This window comes from Jaculus jaculus, chromosome 12, assembly GCF_020740685.1.
Source record: "Jaculus jaculus isolate mJacJac1 chromosome 12, mJacJac1.mat.Y.cur, whole genome shotgun sequence".
Classification (NCBI taxonomy): Eukaryota; Metazoa; Chordata; class Mammalia; order Rodentia; family Dipodidae; genus Jaculus; species Jaculus jaculus.
In genome coordinates, this window is record NC_059113.1 from 100,649,569 (window position 1) to 100,668,168 (window position 18,600).

Consider the following 18,600-nt stretch of genomic DNA (forward strand, 5'->3'; position numbering starts at 1 on the left):
TCCTGTTTTAGATGTCATGGCTTTCAGGAAAATTGATACTATAAAGTGGTTCAAAGTACTACATAAAATAATGTAAAATGTCTCAGTACATTTTTTTTCTTTTTTCAGGTGAAAGGACCTGGCTTTTGCTCTGAACCTATACCACCATTCTGATTTTAAATGCATTTTTGTTGTTGCTCTTACCTTTTTTTTTTTTTTAAAAAAAAAGCCAGGTGTGGTGGCGCATGCCTTTAATCCCAGCGCTTGAGAGGCAGAGGTAGGAGGATCGCCTGTGTTTGAGGCCACCCTGAGATTACATAGTAAATACCAGGTAAGCCTGAGCTACAGTGAGACCCTACCTCAAAAAAAAGGGAGGCGGCTGGAGACATGGCTTAGCGCTTAAGGCCTTTACCTGCAAAGCCAAAAGATCTCAGTTCAATTCCCCAGGACCCACATGTAAACCAGCTGCACAAGGAGCAGCATGCTCCGTTCGTATGCAATGGCTGCAGGCCCTGGCGCACCCATTCTGTGTTCCCCTCTCTGCCTCTTTCTCCCTCTGTCTCTCTCAAATAAATAAATAAATAAAAATAAAGTTTAAAACTGCGAAAAAACAAGTCTACAAATGGACCTTCAGAAGCTAGAAAAGCAGTGTATAGTGGCTGAGGAGAAAATGCGGAAGAGAGCAAAAGACCTCTGCTTTGACGGATATGAACGGATGGAGCCAAACTCCCTGTTTTCTATGACGAATTTAGTTCAGCCTGACACGACACCAAGAAACACTTAACAAGCCAGAATACACAAATTTCTTATAAAAGCAAGAAAAAAATCAAGCCAGGTGTGGTGGCGCGCACACCTTTAATCCCAGCACTCCAGAGGCAGAGATGTAAGGGTCAATGTGAGTTCGAGGCCATCCTAGAACTACAGAGTGAATTCCAGGTCAGCCCGGGTTAGAGTGAGACTCTACCTCGGAAAAAACGAGCGAGAAAGTCAGGCTCCACACTTGAGTCACCAGCTGATGTGTGACAGCCTGCTTAGGACAGAACCCCCTCCCTCCTGAACCCCGCCGATTAGGCCGCCACTGTCGCAGGCCACGCCCCCAGACCCACCACCGCGCCCCGCCTCCTGCTCTTTGGCCACGCCCACCTCAGACCTTTCCCTGCCCAGCTCTGGCCAGACACGCCCCTTGGACCAGGCATCAGGCCCCGCCCCTTGCTAGGCCACGCCCCAGGCAGGCCCCGCCTCCACACAGGCCACGCCGCTCCCTAGGCCACGCCCCCGTCCCCGGGCAGACACGCCCACGCCGCAGGCCCCGCCCCACGACCCAGGCAGGACCCGCCTCCTCATAGGCCACGCCGCTTCCTAGGCCACGCCCCCGTCCCCGGGCAGACACGCCCACGCCGCAGGCCCCGCCCGGCTCCTCGGATCTCGGCCCGCGGAGCTCCGACGGCCGCCAGGGGTCGCTGCGCACCGCCAGGACGAGGGTCAACGGCCCGACCGCGTCCCTTCCCGGCCCCGCCCCCGGACGGCTCTTGGCGCCAAAATCAAAGCCGCCCCTGTGTCGGCGCGCAGGCATCCCGCGGCTGGAGGCCGGGTCCCCACCATGGTAAGAGATGAGGCCTGCGCAGCCCGCGGGCGTCGGGGACCCTGAGCCGGGCGGGGAAGGGCGTCCACGGAAGGTTGCGGCGCCGAGGACGTTCGCGAACAGGCCCCGGAATCCCGCCTTTGTCTAAAAGACCGTGAGCCCGTGGCCTGACGTTCGGCGACCCCGGGGAACCCGGAAGTAAAGTGCTGCAGTGTGCTCGGGCCGCGACGCGCCCTTCCCCCCCTCCCCGGCTGGCGCTGGAACCCAGTGCTTTGCGCATGCGCGGCCCGCGCTGACTACTGGACCATACTCCCAGCCCGCTACTGTACTGTGGTAACGCACAGCGCCTAAAGTACAAGCGCATCTTCCTCTTTAGCCAGCTAGCTCATTTCTTTCTTTCTTTCTTTTTCTGTGTGTGTGTGTATGGGCACCCACGTGCCGTGTATCCCATCATTTTATATCCAGACTTAAGTGGGTGGTGGGGAATCAAACCTGTGTCCACAGGCATTGCAAGCAAGCGCCTTGAACCACTGAGCCATCTCCCCAACACCCCACGGCATTTTTTAAAATATATTTTATTTATTTATTTGAGAAAAAGAGGCAGACAGAAAGGGAGAGAGTGAGAATGGGCGCACCAGGGCCTCCACTGCAATAAACTCCAAATGCATGCACCCCCTTGTGCATCTGGCTTACGTGGGCCCTGGAGAGTTGAACCCGGATCCTTCGGCCTGCAAGCCATTTCTCCAGCCCCCATCCCCCCTTTTTTTAAATCAAGGGGCAGAAATAACATTGTTTGCTCTGATTCACAATGCTGGTCTCATGTGCTTTGTGTGGTTTTAACAGGGAGGCTCTGGCCGGAATTAACCTTCCTTACATGAGGGTTAAATCCTGGTAAGATGCCAGCTTACCCTTCTCTTCGTGGGCTTAATGTCTTTCTGCTCCTCAGATCATTCTCATAAACCTTCAACGTCTCATGCCTTTTTTTTTTCCTGCGTCTGTTGGCAGAGAACCAACGTGTGATCAAATAGACCTGAGTTTTTTTTTAATATCTTAATTTAGTTAAGCAGCTGTAATTTTGCTGAAGGAATGGTGGGACCAGGATCAAGTTGTATAGCATTTATTTGAAGATACTTGCCCAGCTGTAATTATAACTGATAACGGCTTCTTTGTGGTTAAACCAACAGTCCAGCCACCTGGGCCAGAACATGGTCTTACCGAGCCACAGGACCTGGCTTAATCTGTTACTAATGCTTTGTCTTATCGTATTTCTGTTTGTAGAGAAACATGATGAATGCATTAACTTTGCCATTTTTCCTGAATCCCTCTTTACATGTGAGTCACCTAGACTAAGTGGCTTCATGTGCTGGTAATTCTTCAGATGCCTCTAATAATGGAGAAACTTGAAACAAAATTCTTTGTACATGGAGACTTGCTACTTTTTTTTTTTTTTTGTTTTGTTTTGTTTTTTTGAGGTAGGGTCTCACTCTAGCCCAGGCTGACCTGGAATTCACTATGTAGTCCCAGGGTGGCCTCGAACTCAAGGCGATCCTCCTACCTCAGCCTCCCTAGTGCTGGGATAAAAGGCGTGCACCACTACACCCAGCAAGACTTGCTACTTTTTATATATGATCAAGAAATGAGTTTAGGAATGGGATGATGGCTCACACCTTTAATCCATTCTACCATTTGGTAGGATCAACATGATTTCATCTAGCCTGGGCTGCAGGGTGAGTTTCAGGTTGGCCTGGGCTGGAGTGAGACTCTTACCTACCTCAAGCACCCTCTCCTAAAAAGAGAGAAATAAGTTTAGTGTGTTGTTCATGGAAAGTAAACTTTTGTCCTCTTTTCTAATTGTGAATTGGTAACTTTGTTTTGATTTGATTGAATTTGTTAAGTAAGCTTATAATTACAAGCATGTATTTTTGGAATTAGAGAAATTTAACTCAGAAGTTTTTTGGTTTTTTTTTTTTAACATGTACACCACCACGCTCAGCCTGTTCCATTTTCTTTTTAAATTTCTTTTTTTTTTTACTTATGTATTTATTTATTTGAGGGAGAGAAAAAGAGGGAGAGAGAGAGAACGGGTGTGCCAGGGCCTCTAGCCACTGCAAATGAACTCCAGATGCATGTGCCACCTTGTGCATCTGGCCCAGTATGTGGGTACTGAGGAATCAAACCTGGGTCCTTAGGCTTCACAGGCAAGCACCTTAACCACTAAGCCATCTCTCCAGCCCCACTCAGGAGACTTGTTTTTTTTTTTTTTTTTAACTTTAGAGTCTAATAAATGAATCTGTGCTAACTTTTTTTGAGAAGTTCCAAATGTTAATAGGATATCCTTTTACATGAGTTATTTTAATGGCGGCCACTATCATCTGCTGTGATTACTAGTAATTTGTCACAAAAGGGAAGCCAGTATGGTTGTGTATGCCTTTAATCACAGGAATTAAGTGGACTTAAGTGGGTGGTAGGGAATTGAACCTGCGTCCACAGGCATTGCAAGCAAGTGCCTTTAACCACTGAGCCATGTCCCCAACACTCCCCACCTGACCACCTCTGTATTCTAAAGTGGGGAGAGCAGGTCACACCGCCCGACCACCTCTGTATTCTAAAGTGGGGAGAGCAGGTCACACCGCCCCTGACTGACTCTGTATTCTAAAGTGGGGAGAGCAGATCACACCGCCCCTGACCACCTCTGTATTCTAGAATGAGGAGAGCAGGTCACACCGCCCCTGACTGACTCTGTATTCTAAAGTGGGGAGAGCAGATCACACCGCCCCTGACCACCTCTGTATTCTAGAATGAGGAGAGCAGATCACACCGCCCGACAACCTCTGTATTCTAAAGTGGGGAGAGCAGGTCACACCACCCCTGACCGCCTCTGTATTCTAGAGTGAGGAGAGCAGGTCACATCGCCCGACCACCTCTGTATTCTAGAGTGAGGAGAGCAGGTCACACCACCCGACCACCTCTGTATTCTAGAGTGAGGAGAACAGGTCACACCGCCCGACCACCTCTGTATTCTAGAGTGAGGAGAGCAGGTCACATCGCCCGACCACCTCTGTATTCTAGAATGAGGAGAGCAGGTCACACTGCCCCTGACCACCTCTGTATTCTAGAGTGAGGAGAGCAGGTCACACCGCCCGACCGCCTCTGTATTCTAGAGTGAGGAGAGCAGGTCACACCGCCCCTAGCCACCTCTGTATTCTAGAGTGAGGAGAGCAGGTCACACCGCCCGACCGCCTCTGTATTCTAGAGTGGGGAGAGCAGGTCACACCGCCCCTGACCACCTCTGTATTCTAGAGTGAGGAGAGCAGGTCACACCGCCCCTGACCGCCTCTGTATTCTAGAGTGAGGAGAGCAGGTCACACCGCCCCTGGCCACCTCTGTATTCTAGAGTGGGGAGAGCAGGTCACACCGCCCCTGACCGCCTCTGTATTCTAGAGTGAGGAGAGCAGGTCACACCGCCCCTGACCACCTCTGTATTCTAGAGTGGGGAGAGCAGGTCACACCGCCCGACCACCTCTGTATTCTAGAGTGAGGAGAGCAGGTCACACCGCCCCTGGCCACCTCTGTATTCTAGAGTGAGAAGAGCAGGTCACACCGCCCCTGGCCACCTCTGTATTCTAGAGTGAGGAGAGCAGGTCACACCACCCGACCGCCTCTGTATTCCAGAGTGGGGAGAGCAGGTCACACCACCCGACCGCCTCTGTATTCTAGAGTGAGGAGAGCAGGTCACACCGCCCGACCACCTCTGTATTCTAGAGTGAGGAGAACAGGTCACACCGCCCCTGACCGCCTCTGTATTCTAGAGTGAGGAGAGCAGGTCACACCGCCCCTGGCCACTTCTGTATTCTAGAATGAGGAGAGCAGGTCACACCGCCCCTGACCGCCTCTGTATTCTAGAATGAGGAGAGCAGGTCACACTGCCCCTGACTGCCTCTGTATTCTAGAATGAGGAGAGCAGGTCACACTGCCCCTGACCGTCTCTGTATTCTAGAGTAAGAAAAGAAAGGTTACCAACTCTGGTGGTCTGATTCAGGTGTCCCCCATAAACTTAGGTGTTCTGAATGCTAGGTTCCCAGATGATGGAGATTTGGGAATTAATGCCTCCTGGAGGGAGTTTATTGTTGGGGGCAGGCTTATGGGTGTTATAGCCAATGTCCCCTTGCCAGTGTTTGGCACACTCTCCTGTTCCTGTTGTCCACCTTATGTTGGCCAGGGGGAGGTGTCTACCCTCTGCTCATGCCATCGTTTTCCCCTGCCATTGTGGAGCTTCCCTCGAGCCTGTAAGCCAAAGTAAACCTCTTTTTCCCAGAAGCTGCTCTTGGTTCGGTGATTTCTACCAGCAGTGCAAACCTGACTGCAGTACCAATCCTGGGGAACAACTTAAGCTCCTGGAAACTTTATTTCTATTTTGGTGTGTGCGTGCACACACACACAGTTGCACGTGTCCTGTGCACATGCTTGTGAGACCAGAGGAAGACATCAGTGTCCTCTGTCACTCTTCTGGTTTCCTTGTACAGTTTCTCATTGAACCTAAAACTTCTATTTCAGTCAGATTGGCTGCTCAGATTAGCTGGGCTTGTAGGTGTGTGTGGCCACACCTCCACAGAGCTCTGTGATGTGGTGCTGGGGATCGAGTCCATGGGCTCCGGCCCAGTGCTTCCCTGGAGTGCACTCTTTCTTCCCTGCTGAGCCCTGCCCCAGTCTCACAAGTGGAGATTTTTAAGCAGCGTGTGCTTGGGGCCATCCTAGAGATACTGATTCCGGTCACCTCGGTAGCTTAGAGCCTGTGCACTGGTGTTTTGAAAGTTCCTGAGGATGTGGCTCAGTGGATGGAGCACTTGTCACACGAGCAGGAGGACCTTGTGTGCAGCCATGGCTTCCCAGCAGCTTGGTGAAAGCCCGAGCTGTGGCACCAGCTGGCATCTGTCACCCCAGCGTGCCTAGAGAGGAAAGCGGGGACAGGAAACCCAGTGGTGAGCAAGGAAACAAGAGACCCTGGCTCAAATAAAGTGGAAGGTGAGGACGGCCACCGGAAATTGTCCTCTGTCCTCACACATGCTCGCTCTCTCTCACACACACACACAGCCTGCACCTCCCTCCCCCACAGTCCTGAGATGAAGTTGTCCTCTGTCTTCCTCACAGATGTGCACACACACACACACACACACACACACCCTGCACATCTGACCCCCACAGTTCCTCAGGTGATTCTACTACATGGCAGTTTGAGACCCACTGGCATGGAGAAAATGAGCTGAGGAGCCTAATGCTGAGCAGGAATCTCCCGACTAACTGGAACCCGCAGGAGAAGCGCACGAGTGCCCCGACTTCTAGCTCCGCGCCCTGTGCTCAGTGGACGCTCTTGCTGCCTTCCAGGAGCTTGTCTGTCCTGCTTGAGATTTCTCTCTGCAAGCAAGAATTCCCTAGTATGAATTCATCCTGTCTTGTGTCTGTCTGTAGGAGTGCGGTGGATGTTGTGGGCTTGGAAGCTTGAGCAGCCTCAAGTTCTAGAGTTGGGGGCTGGATTGATCGTGGTCCCGAAACTCAGGGCTGGGCTTCTTAGCAGCTTTCTCTAACCTGGCTTGCTAAGTCCTGGCTGGGAGAACAAAAAGCAGTAAATGTTCTGAAATTTCTCAGCCTGCTGAGAGAGATAAGGCTGGGTTTTTAAAAATATATTTTATTTATTTATTTGCAACCAGAGAAAGACAGGGCGAAGCGGGACAGACAGATAGAGAGAATGGGCACACCAGGGCCTTCAGCTGCTGCAAACGAACTCCAGATGCATGCACCATTTTGTGTATCTGGCTTTATGTGGGTCCTGGGAAATCGAGCCTGGGTTGTTAGGCTTTGCAGGCTAATGCCTTAACTGCTGAACCATCTCTCCAGTCCCAAGGTTGTTATTTTGAGGCAGGGTCTCACCAGTCCAGGCTAGCCTCCAACTCATGATGATCCTTCTACTTTAGCCACCTGAGTGCTGGGATTAAAGGATCAGTCACAGCCTGCCTAAGAAAGATAAGTAAACCCATCTTTTTTAGTGTAGTAAATGATTTGATGAAAACGTGTCCTGGAAATACATGCTCAGCCGTGAGCTCAGCAGAGGGAAATCCTCCCGGAGAGATGATGCCCAAAGTGAGCTTTAGGGGGCCTTCAGAGTACTGAGAGGGGATCATTTGCTGCCTTGTGGCCGTGAAACACCTGACCAGAAGCAACTTGAGGAAGAAAAGGGTTTGTTTCAGTTTATAGTTCCAGAGGGTAGAGTTGATGATGCTGGGGGAAGCTTGGCAGGGACAGAAAGCTAGTGTTGCGTTGTCACATCGGCAGGGGGAAGGAGAGAGATGGACGCTGCATTCTCAGCCAGCTCTCCCCGTATCCTGTCCAGGAGCCCAGCCAGTGGCGTGGACAGAGCTGCCCACAGTTAGGGTGGCTCCTCCCACCTCTGCCAGTCTAATCTGGAAAACCCCTCATAGACATGGCCACGACTTGCGTCCATGGTGATTCTAAATCCTGTCACGTTGGCAGCGGGAGATTAACCATCACAAGTAGCAGGGAGGAGCAGCATTGTTTTACAGGGCCCAGGAAAGGCAGCACAGTAGATGGGGAACTGCTGAGGTAGGTTGGGATCAGATGGTAGAGGGCCTTGGCATCTCCCTCTGGCGCGCTTGGGTACTTATGAGTGTTGGCACCATGAAAGGCATTAGGCGAGGGAGGCACGACCACAGTTGCATTTTCAGAGTGTGAAGTGTGAATCGGGACAAGTGTGTTGAGGTGGCTGCAGATACATCGAAGGAGACAGCTAGTGAAGGCTGAGCCGTCTCTACAGGTGGCAGACGCAAGGCGGCACCGTGCAGGACTTAGGTAAGCTCCAGAGCGGGCGGGACTTGCTGACTACTTGGCTGTGGGGTGAGGAGACGAAGGCACCTAGGGTGTCTGCCAGGCTGCTGGCATGGGTCAAGAGGCGGTACTTGAGACTCAGATGTAGAATAGCGGGTTTGGTGAGGAAGAGTTCAGTTTGGACCACTTGAGTTTGAAGTCCGTCCAGCAGGCAGGTAAATGCTTGCAGTTGAAGTTCAGGAGCACGTGCAGGGCCAGGTTGTGACGATCTGTGGGCTCAGCCCAAGCATTAATTAACGCCAAAGCAGGTGGATCAAAGAGGAGATGTGAGGAGATGCAGGATCAGTAGCCAATCCGTGGGGTACTCGGTGTTTGGGAGGACAGAGGCGGAAGAGAGCTTGTAGGTGCCTTCTTTGTACGTGAAGAAGCCCTGGGTCGCGCTGTCGCTATGGAAATGAGTGAGTGAGCTTTTAGTTTTGCCAGGAGGATGTGTGGCACACCCAGAGCGTGGTGCCATGTTCCTAGTCACTCTCCCTGCTGCCACCCATCTCTCTTGATGGAGTCTTGCAGAAGACAGGGTCAGTTTGCAATGCTTTTGTTATGTCTGCTTTCTAAGTAAACCATTTCCTGTGGTCCTGTGCACTTTTTGAAAAAGATGGAGAAGATTTCAATGTTAGTGTGGAATCCTGCATTTCTCATTTTGTTTTTTGTTTGTTTTTCTGCCAGTTAATCTTTCGGTTAAATAATTTGTCTCCTTTTTTCCTTGTTCGTTCTGATTTGGACTTATACTGATATACATTCTATGTACAATATATAGTAAACTTCATTATACAAGTCAGTTACATGTTGATTGTCCTTTTTTAAATAAAATACTTATTTACTTGAGAGGGAGGCAGACAGAGAGATGGACAGAGAAGAGTATAGGTGCACAGGTGCCTCCTGCCCCTGCAAATGAACTTCAGATACATGCGCCACTTCATGCATCTGACTTTACATGGGTACTGGGCAATCAAACTCAGGCCGCCAGGCTTTGCAAGCAAGCACCTTTAACCAGCTGCACCATCTCTCAGTCCACAAACTGACCATCTTAATTTCAAACTGGATAAAGTGTACTAGAGAATGATAGTACTCTGAGTAGGCTTCCGTTTGCAACTTGGATAGGTTTTTTGCTTTCTCTAGCCTCCTCTGCACTTTGCTCTGACAGTATATATACTAAATTGCAACCTGAATCTTGCCACTCCGGAGCTTTTGGAATGGCCCCACGTGTCTTCAATGGGTAAAATCCTTTCTTTTCCGGTGAGCCTTCTCTAGTCTGGCCCAGACAACCTTGCAAATCTCCTCTGTCACTCCACCTGAGTTACAAAATCCGTTCAATGATAGTTCCACAGTACTTTCTTTCTGGAACATTCCAGGTACTTCATAACATTGTTTGCCTGTATGTGGTCTGCACAAGACATCCCTCTCACCATTTCTCAACTTGACTAAATTATTTTCCTTTTTGTTGTTTTGTTTTTGTTTTTCTAGGAAGGGTCTCGCTCTAGACCAGGCTGACCTGGAATTCACTATAGTAGTAGTAATTCAGGGTGGCCTCGAACTCACAGCAATCATCCTACCTCTGCCTCCTGAGTGCTGTGATTAAAGGCATGCACCACCATGCCTGGCCTATATTCTTAACATTTCCAGCCTTCTAGATAACTTTTCTCCCTTCTCAGGCTAGGATTAATTCATTCTTCCTGGGTATTTATGCAACAATTGAAACATGTAGCTTTTCATTAGTTATAAGTAGTTGTTTCCTTTGAGGATATAAGCCTTTTGAAGGTAAGTTCTGAATATTACATTTCTATAAACTGTAAGGATGTTTATTTTATTATGTTGGCAGTGCCTCCCACGAAGTTTGGCTTAGAGTAGTCAAAATGCTTTAGGCCTGGCTTTGAGGACATCATACCTATTGATATCAAATAAGACCACTGTGGCAGTCAGGTTCACATTGCTGGCAGAAGGTTTATTTTGTCGTACGGAGTGAAGGGGAAGCTCCACAATGGCAGGGGAAAACAATAGCATGAGCAAAGGGTGGACATCACCCCCTGACCAACAGAAGGTGGACAATAATAGCAACAGGAGAGGGTGCCAAACACTGGCAAGGGGACACTGGCTATAACACCCATAAGCCTGCCCCAACAATACAGTGCCTCCAGGAGGCATTAATTCCCAAATCTCCATCAGCTGGGAACCTAGATCTCAGAACACCTGAGTTTATCAGGGACACCTGAGTCAAACCATCACAACCACATACATAATGTTTTAGATAAGATTTAATGGCAAATTGTCTTCATATAGTGTTTTTAAGACTGAAGGATTGTTTTACTTTACTTTTGTCCATTAGTCAAAGAAGAAAGGACTGAGTGCAGAAGAAAAGAGAACCCGCATGATGGAGATATTTTTTGAGACAGTAAGTTATTCTCCTTAACATTTTTAGTATTTTGTGTAATTTTTACTTTAGGTATATCTTCACAGTTAGTGTATTGTGAATTTGTTTTTTGTTTGTTTTTCAAGGTAGGGTCTCACTCTAGCCCAGGCTGACCTGGAATTCACTATGTAGTCTCAGGTTGGCCTTGAACCCTCCATGATCCTCTTACCTCTGCCTCCAGCGTGCTTGGATTAAAGGCATGTGCCTCCACGCCTTGCTTGTGTTATGAATTTTTATGTTACACAGTTCATACTGGCCAGGTTCTAGAAGGATGGGTAAAAGTCTGCAAACATTTGTGGTTCTTCTGAGAGATGGAATGTGAAAGAACCCTAGCTCCTGTGTCCAGACTGTCCCGTATACTGGTTCCAGAATTATCTTTCTGACACATCAGTTTGACTGGACCTCTTTCTCTCTGGAAGTAATAACAGTTTACTGAACGCTGCCCAGCAAGCCAGCCCCTGCCCTAAGCTACACTAAGGTGGGCATCGTCTGATTTCATTCCTACAGCAGTCCTCTGAGGCCACCCAAGACACGGAGGATTTGAAAAGCCAGTCTTGGTTCTCAAAAGTAGAAGTGACATCACCAGGGCTTAAACCCAGGATGATCACCTGACTTTAGAGGGAGACAAAAACACAGCCACTTTGCCTTTTCCGTCCCCTTACGTTGTAACGTTCAGGACGGCACACAGACCTCCTCCATTCATTCCAGACTTTGTGTCTGTCACTAGTAGTGAGTAATTGTAAGGTTTCACTTTCTCTGGCACTTGGCTGTAGAGTCTGCTGTCTTTACCACGGTGCTGTGCACTGGCCTTTGGCTGCCTTCAGGTTCGAGTCCACACAGGCCTTGCCTCCCACAGAAAGCTGGATAGGCATTTGTTTGCAGCAGCAAGAGACCTGGGTGCACATGTGCGCTCGCAAGCACACACACAAATAAATATTTAAAATATGAACTTTGTGCTGGGCGTGGTGGCGCATGCCTTTAATCCCAGCTCTTGGAAGGCTGAGGTAGGAGGATCACAGTGAGCTAGAGGCCAGCCTGAGACTCCATGGTGAATTCCAGATCAGCCTGGGCTAGAGCATGACCCGACCTCAAAAAACAAACAAACAAACAAAAAAAAAAAACTGTGTATAACTTGGTAGGACCTTTAGCCTACTAGCAATTTTCACTGGATATAAATAGAGAAAATTGGTAAAATATAATTTCATTTTTATAGCATGCCAAGGGTTCTGGAGACCCCTTAAAAACTTGCCTTTAAAGGCCGGGCGTGGTGGCGCACGCCTTTAATCCCAGCACTCGAGAGGCAGAGGTAGGAGGATTGCCATGAGTTCAAGGCCACCCTGAGACTACAGAGTTAATTCCAGGTCAGCCTGGACCAGAGTGAGACCCTACCTCGGAAAAAAAAAAAAAAAAACAAACTTGCCTTTAAGTGTAACTTTCATGTTTCTTGATGTCATTGGAAATTCAGAGCAGGATAGCCTATTAATAATGATTATATCATTAAAAAGATAAGTGATGAAGTTTGCAGGTAAAATTCCTTCTACTGAGTTGAACAATTTTTCCTATGAACCCAGAGTAAGAAAACAAGACTTCATTTATGCCAAGCAGTTGGGGAGAATAGTCAGTGAAATTAATTGTTTCTGTTTAAGCTTTTAAAATGCTTAACAATGCCCCTCCATGATGCTGTGACTTCAAAGACTCATGTTAGTTACTATCAGCCTAAAGACATCAATAGTGAGCTTTTCTCAGAGCTGAGAATTTACTCTGTTAGTTGATTTCAATTCATATGTTACATTTCTTTTTCTACATTACCACCTAATACGTTGCTGCTCATTTATTTAGTCTGTCAGGGCTTTTTGATTGAATTGTAAAGTATAGCATTGATTTGGGGAATGAATTTGTTCTAATCCCAATTATATGCTAATATAAAATCTGTCCATTTTAAGTTCTGCAGAAGATATTGAATGAGATAATTATAAACTTTCTCCTAACTCTAAAATACCTAGTTCTATTACACTATTAATTTACAGATATAGTTTTTAATGCAATGTTTTATGAGTATAATTATGGTAAATATAAGGAGACGGTAACGTGCTTTTCATCTTTTTTTTAAACTTTTTAACCAGAAAGATGTATTTCAGTTAAAAGACTTGGAGAAGATTGCTCCCAAAGAGAAAGGCATTAGTAAGTATCAAAGGTCTGCTGGGCTATTTGGGGACACATGTGCCATCTTTCCTGCGCCAGCCCTGCCCTGGCTGGAGGATCTGCAGTCTAGGAGGATCTACAGAGGCTCTGTTGGCCGTGGCCGCGCTTCCTCTGTTGGGAGCCTCGGCTCTAGAATTCAGAGGGAGTGAATACGTGTGCGCACACATACATAGACCTCTACACACATGTTTAGAGTGTATTTCAAAAGAAATAAAACTTCATTTATTTTAGGCGTTGGTTACATGTGATTGTTATATCTGCACATGGTGTATTAGGTATATAAGACATTAATAGTTTATCAGATTAAGCCATGCATGTGTAAGTGTGCACGGCTGGTGAAGCTGCAAATGGCTCGTAAATCAGCTGTGGTTGCTTGCTCCTCTCCTACTTGGATAACTGCGGTAATTCTAGAGCTAATACATGCCGATGGGCCGGCAGGCGCTGACCCCCTCAGATCCAAATCAACCTGGTTAGCTCCTTCCTGGCTCTAGGGAATGGGCCCCCGGCTGGCTGGGCGGGGAGGGGGACACAGCACAGTTTAACAGAACTCGGTGACTTAAAGTAACAGAAGTATACTTTCTCAGAGGTGGGGAGGTAGGAGTTTGACACTAAGGTGTGGTGATGTCCCTGGTCTTCTCTCCTGGATGTGGCTCACTCCTTATCCTTAGCGGTCTTTTCTTTTCTTTTTTTTATTTATTTCCTTGTAAACAGAGAGGAGAGCCCGAGGAAGCATAGGCATCCCAGGGCCTCCAGCTGCTGCCAACGAGCTCCAAATGCTGCACCAGTGTGGCTTTACATGGGCACTGGGGGATCAAACTGGGGTCTTTCTGCTTTGCCGGCTTAGCCACCGAACCGTCTCTCCCGCCCTTGGTTGTCTTTTCCCAGGGCCTTCTCCTTGGTCATTTTCTCTTGTTTTCTCTCTTAAAGTGACATATCATTGATCTTAGGACTCACTCAAAGCCCAGGATAGTCTCATTTTGAGCAATGAGATTATCCTGGGCTTTGAGTGAGTCTAATTACATTCATCACTGTGACAGAATACCTCACAAAATAGCTTTCAGGATTTCTGGGCTTCAGAAGTTTCGGCCCATTTATGGAGGGAGGCACGGTAGGACTGCAGCTCCCATCGGGTAGCTGGGACAGAGACGGGGAAGGTGGGCGGGGCGGGCGCGCTGTTCCTCCCTCATTCCCTCTGGCCCCCGCCTGTGGGGTGGCGCTGTGCACCGCCTGGTTTCCTTTCTTAATTCTTCCTTAAATGTCTGCCTTACTGATCTTCTAGGCACTTCTCAACACATCTTCTCAATCAAGTTGACCCATAGTCACAACTTACAAGGACTTCTCAGATAAGCTCAAATTCACAGATTCTGGCAAGTTAGGACTTTGGATATATTTGGACATATATTTTTGTGGGGGGCACTATTAATTTCAATATACATATATATCTGTATACAAAATATGTATATATAAACTTTTCTGATTACAGAAAGTATACGTGTTTGTGTGAGAAAATTTGGTACTATAAAAACTAAGGAAGAGGCCAGGGGTAGTGGTGTAACGCCTTTAATCCTGGCACTCGGGAGGCAGAGGTAGGAGGATCCCTGTGAATTTGAAGCCAGCCTCGGACTACAGAGAGAGTTCCAGGACAGCCTGGGCCAGAGTAAGACCCTACCTCAAACAAACAGATTAAGGAAAAAAAAAAAAAAAAAAAAGGAAGAAAAATTGTGATTTTTTTTTTTTCTTATTCTGAAATTGCCACTACCAGCATTTTGGTATATTTTGAAGATTGATTTGCTGTGTATGTGTAACTACCTCGGGCAGGGTTCTCTTGTGCGGGATTGGTAGCCTTATGGGAAGAGAAAGAAAAGGAGATGCATGTGTGCACCTGCTGAGGAAAGGTCCCCCAGTGAGAAGACACAGAACCCTCACCAGCGACTGAACTGGACACCATCTTGTCCTAGGCCGCAGAACTGGGAGACACACTGTGTCTGCCGTGGAGCCACGCAGCCTGTGGTATTTGTGTAGGAGCTCGGCCAGGTCGCATCACTTCATTAGGAAATGTCTGTAGAAGTGGAATAATGTAGAGGCTTGTGTAATTACTTGGCTTTGACATATGTAATCTCCAGTTGCCTTTGGGAAAGTCTGTTCCAGTGTATACTTAACTCCTTTTTGCTTTGTGTTTGTTTGTATGTAATATTGGCAGTTGTGTCCAGGAGCTTGTACATGCTAGACAAGCACACCACCTCACCTCACCTCCAGCATTCACTCTTAGAAGTCTTGGACATTTCATTTCCGTTTGTACTTTATGACTGGGGTTAAATGTTTTGGGCTGGAGAGGTGTCTTAGCAGTTAAGGTGCTTGCCTGTGAAGCCTAAGGACCCAGGTGTGATTCCCCAAACCCATGTAATGGTGGGCATCAAAATATGGATCTTGGTACAGAGAAAGTAAGAATTGTTAATGGATTTCAGACTGGTGAAATGGGACTGTATATCTTTACATGAAATTTTAAACTTTTTTTTTTCTAATTTCAAGGCTTACTTCTAATTGTAGGACCTAGTTTACTTATTTATTGTTTACTTTTTGGGTTTTTTTTTGTTTTTTTTGTTTGTTTGTTTGTTTGTTTTCGAGGTAGGGTCTCACCTAGTCTAGGCTGACCTGGAATTCACTCTATTCTCAGGATGGCTTTGAACTTACAGCGATCCTCCTACCTCTGCCTCCTGAGTGCTGGGATTAAAGGCGTGTGCCACCACACCCAGCTTATTGTTTACTTTTTCATAGCAACTTTGCTTGAGTTTTCTTAGCTAAGGATAATGCATGTTCATTGTTGGGGAAGAAAGAAATAAGCAAGAAGGAAATAAAAATTGCCTGCTACCTACCATTCAAAGAATTACTGTCCCCTTAGTGCTACTGGCTTCGCTTCTCTATAGGAGACATTCTGTATAATACATCACACACATATCCTTGTCACTAAGAATCCACAACAAATGATTGCATTGTATTTTTAGGAATTCAGTTACTGGGGCTGGAGAGATGCCTCAGTGGTTAAGGCGCTCGCCTGCAAAACCAAAGGATCCCAGTTCCATTCCCCAGTACCCACGTAAGCCAGATGCACAAGGTGGTGCATACATCTGGAGTTTGTTTGCAGTGGCTGGAGGCTGTGGTGCACTCATTCTCTCCCTCTATCTCTGATTCTCTCTTTCTCTCTCAAATAAATAATAAATATTTAACCTCCCAAAATATTCAGTTATTATATTATTTCTAATTTTTTAATAATGTTTGCTTTATCAAACATATTTGTGTACATCCCTCCTCATTCTCTGTGATTGAATTTATAAAAATTAATTGCTTGATAAAAGAAATGGAAGGTATGGTGGCACATGCCTTTAATCCCAGTATTGGGGAGGCAGAGGTATGAAGATCATTATGAGTTCAAGGCCAGCCTAGAACTGCTGAGTGAGTTCCAGGTTAGCCCAAGCTAGAGTGAGACCCTACCTTGGAAAAAATTTTTAATAAAATAAGTACATAAATCTAAAGTCTTTCCTCCTTGTTAGGAGTACACTTATCCTTTACTATGTATTTTAATTTTGATGATTTTATTTATTTGTGAAGAGAATGAATATGAATGAATGGGTGCACCAGGGCCTCCAATCTCTGTAAACTCCAGATGCATATGCCATTTTGTGTACTTGGCTGTATGTGGGTACTGAGGAATTGATCCCAGGCCAGCAAGCTTTGTAAGTAAGCACTTTAAACAATGAGCCATCTCCCTTTAATTAAGAGTGGGTTTGAGGGCTGGAGAGATGGCTTAGCAGTTAAGGTACTTGCTTCCGAAGCCTAAGGACCCAGGTTCGATTCCCTAGTACCCACGTAAGCCTGGACTAGAGTGAGATCTTACCTCAAAAAGCTCATAAATAAATAAATAAAATCTAGAAAAACAAAAAAGGTATAAAAAATAGCCATCTACAAACTATGGATAGTCAAAATACTCATTTTTGGTGGTACCAAGGATTGAACCAGGGGTTTTGCATATGCTAGGCATGCACTCTGTCAATGAGCTATATCCCCAGTTCTTTCAAATTCACTCTTTTTTTCATTTTATTTTATTTATGTATTTGAGAGAGGTGCAGAGAGAGAGAAAAAGAATACAAATGAGCATGCCAAGGTCTCCAGCCACTGCAAACAAACTCCAGATGCATGTGCCACCTTGTGCATCTGACTTACATGGGTACTAGAGAATCAAACCCAGGCTAGATTTTTGTAGGCATGTGCCTTAACTGCTGAGCCATCTGTCCAGCCCACATGCTTTTATTCTGTTTCCTTTTTGTTGGTAAAGAGCTGTTTGTTTATTCATTTGCAAGCTGTAAGTATGTAGTGTGTTTTGCAAGTGTTTTTCCAGTTATTTGCTTTTAAGTTTTACTTATGCCACAGTTTTCTCTGATAGCCGCCATGTCAGTGAAGGAAGTCGTCCAAAGCTTAGTTGACGACGGCATGGTTGACTGCGAGAGGATCGGAACGTCCAATTACTACTGGGCCTTTCCAAGTAAGGCTCTTCATGCAAGGAAACGCAAGTTGGAGGTTCTGGAGTCTCAGGTAAGCCAAGAGTTAAAAAGAATTGTAGCACAAATGTATTTTATAGAATTCTTTTCTCATTTAGTGGTCTTCCTTTAAATTTTTATTATTTACTTTCAAGTAGAAAGAGAAAGAATGAAAGTGGTCATGCCTCTTGCCACTGGGATTGGACTCCAGATGCATGTTCCACATTCACTGTGCATCTGGCTTTATTAGGTACTGAGTAATGGAACATGAGCCATCAGGCTGTACAAGAAAGCACCTTTAACCGCCGAACCATCTCTCCAACCCCTTCTTTAAATTTAAAACATGCATTATTTAGGATCAGAATCTAAAGATAACTAACATCTTTTTAAGGTTCAGGATGTGGCTCAGTGAGAGAGAACTTGCCTAGCCTGGATTTGACACCCTTTTCCTGCTCCGCAACCCCCCCCCAAACATTTTACCTTTCATTTTCTAATACTACTATACTATTTTCTAGAATTTTAGTTCTTTTTTATCAATAGACTTAGGGTGGGTGTAGTTTTAGGTGTACAGAAAAATTGATATGGGGCTGGAAAATGGCTCAGAGGTTAAAGGCCCTTGTTTTGAAGGCGTAATGGCCAGGGTTTGATTCCCCAGAACCCATATAAAAGCCAGACACACAAAGTGGTGCATATGTCTGAAATTCATTTGCAGCTGCAAGAGGTCCTGGTGCATTCATATACACACACTCACTCTGTCAAATAAAAAGAAATGTATTTTTAAAATTTGTGAAGCAAAATTGACATGTAGGCCATGGGATGTCTCACTCATCTAAAGTCTATGTTGTGATGAGTTTTAATTTGTCCATAGGTGTATCATTAAATCTTGTTATCACCTCAGAAAGAAACCTTGGACTTGCTTATTTGTCAATCCCTTTTGAAGCCAACTCTCCCAGTCAGTCCTAGACAATCACTGATCTGTTTCATGTGTCTTCAGATGTCTG

The 18,600-nt window shown here is 46.4% G+C and overlaps 1 protein-coding gene across 1 annotated transcript in view; it reads left to right on the plus strand.

The window, feature by feature from the left end:
• The first annotated feature begins 1,480 nt into the window (after positions 1 to 1,480).
• Positions 1,481 to 18,600, plus strand: part of Mnd1 (meiotic nuclear divisions 1) — a 59,863-nt gene continuing 42,743 nt past the window's right edge. The window contains exons 1-4 of the mRNA XM_012948196.2: positions 1,481 to 1,582; positions 10,782 to 10,847; positions 12,989 to 13,046; positions 17,506 to 17,654. Coding sequence (XP_012803650.2) covers positions 1,580 to 1,582; positions 10,782 to 10,847; positions 12,989 to 13,046; positions 17,506 to 17,654 — 276 coding nt within the window. The 5' untranslated portion in view covers positions 1,481 to 1,579. The remainder of the gene's footprint in view (positions 1,583 to 10,781; positions 10,848 to 12,988; positions 13,047 to 17,505; positions 17,655 to 18,600) is intronic.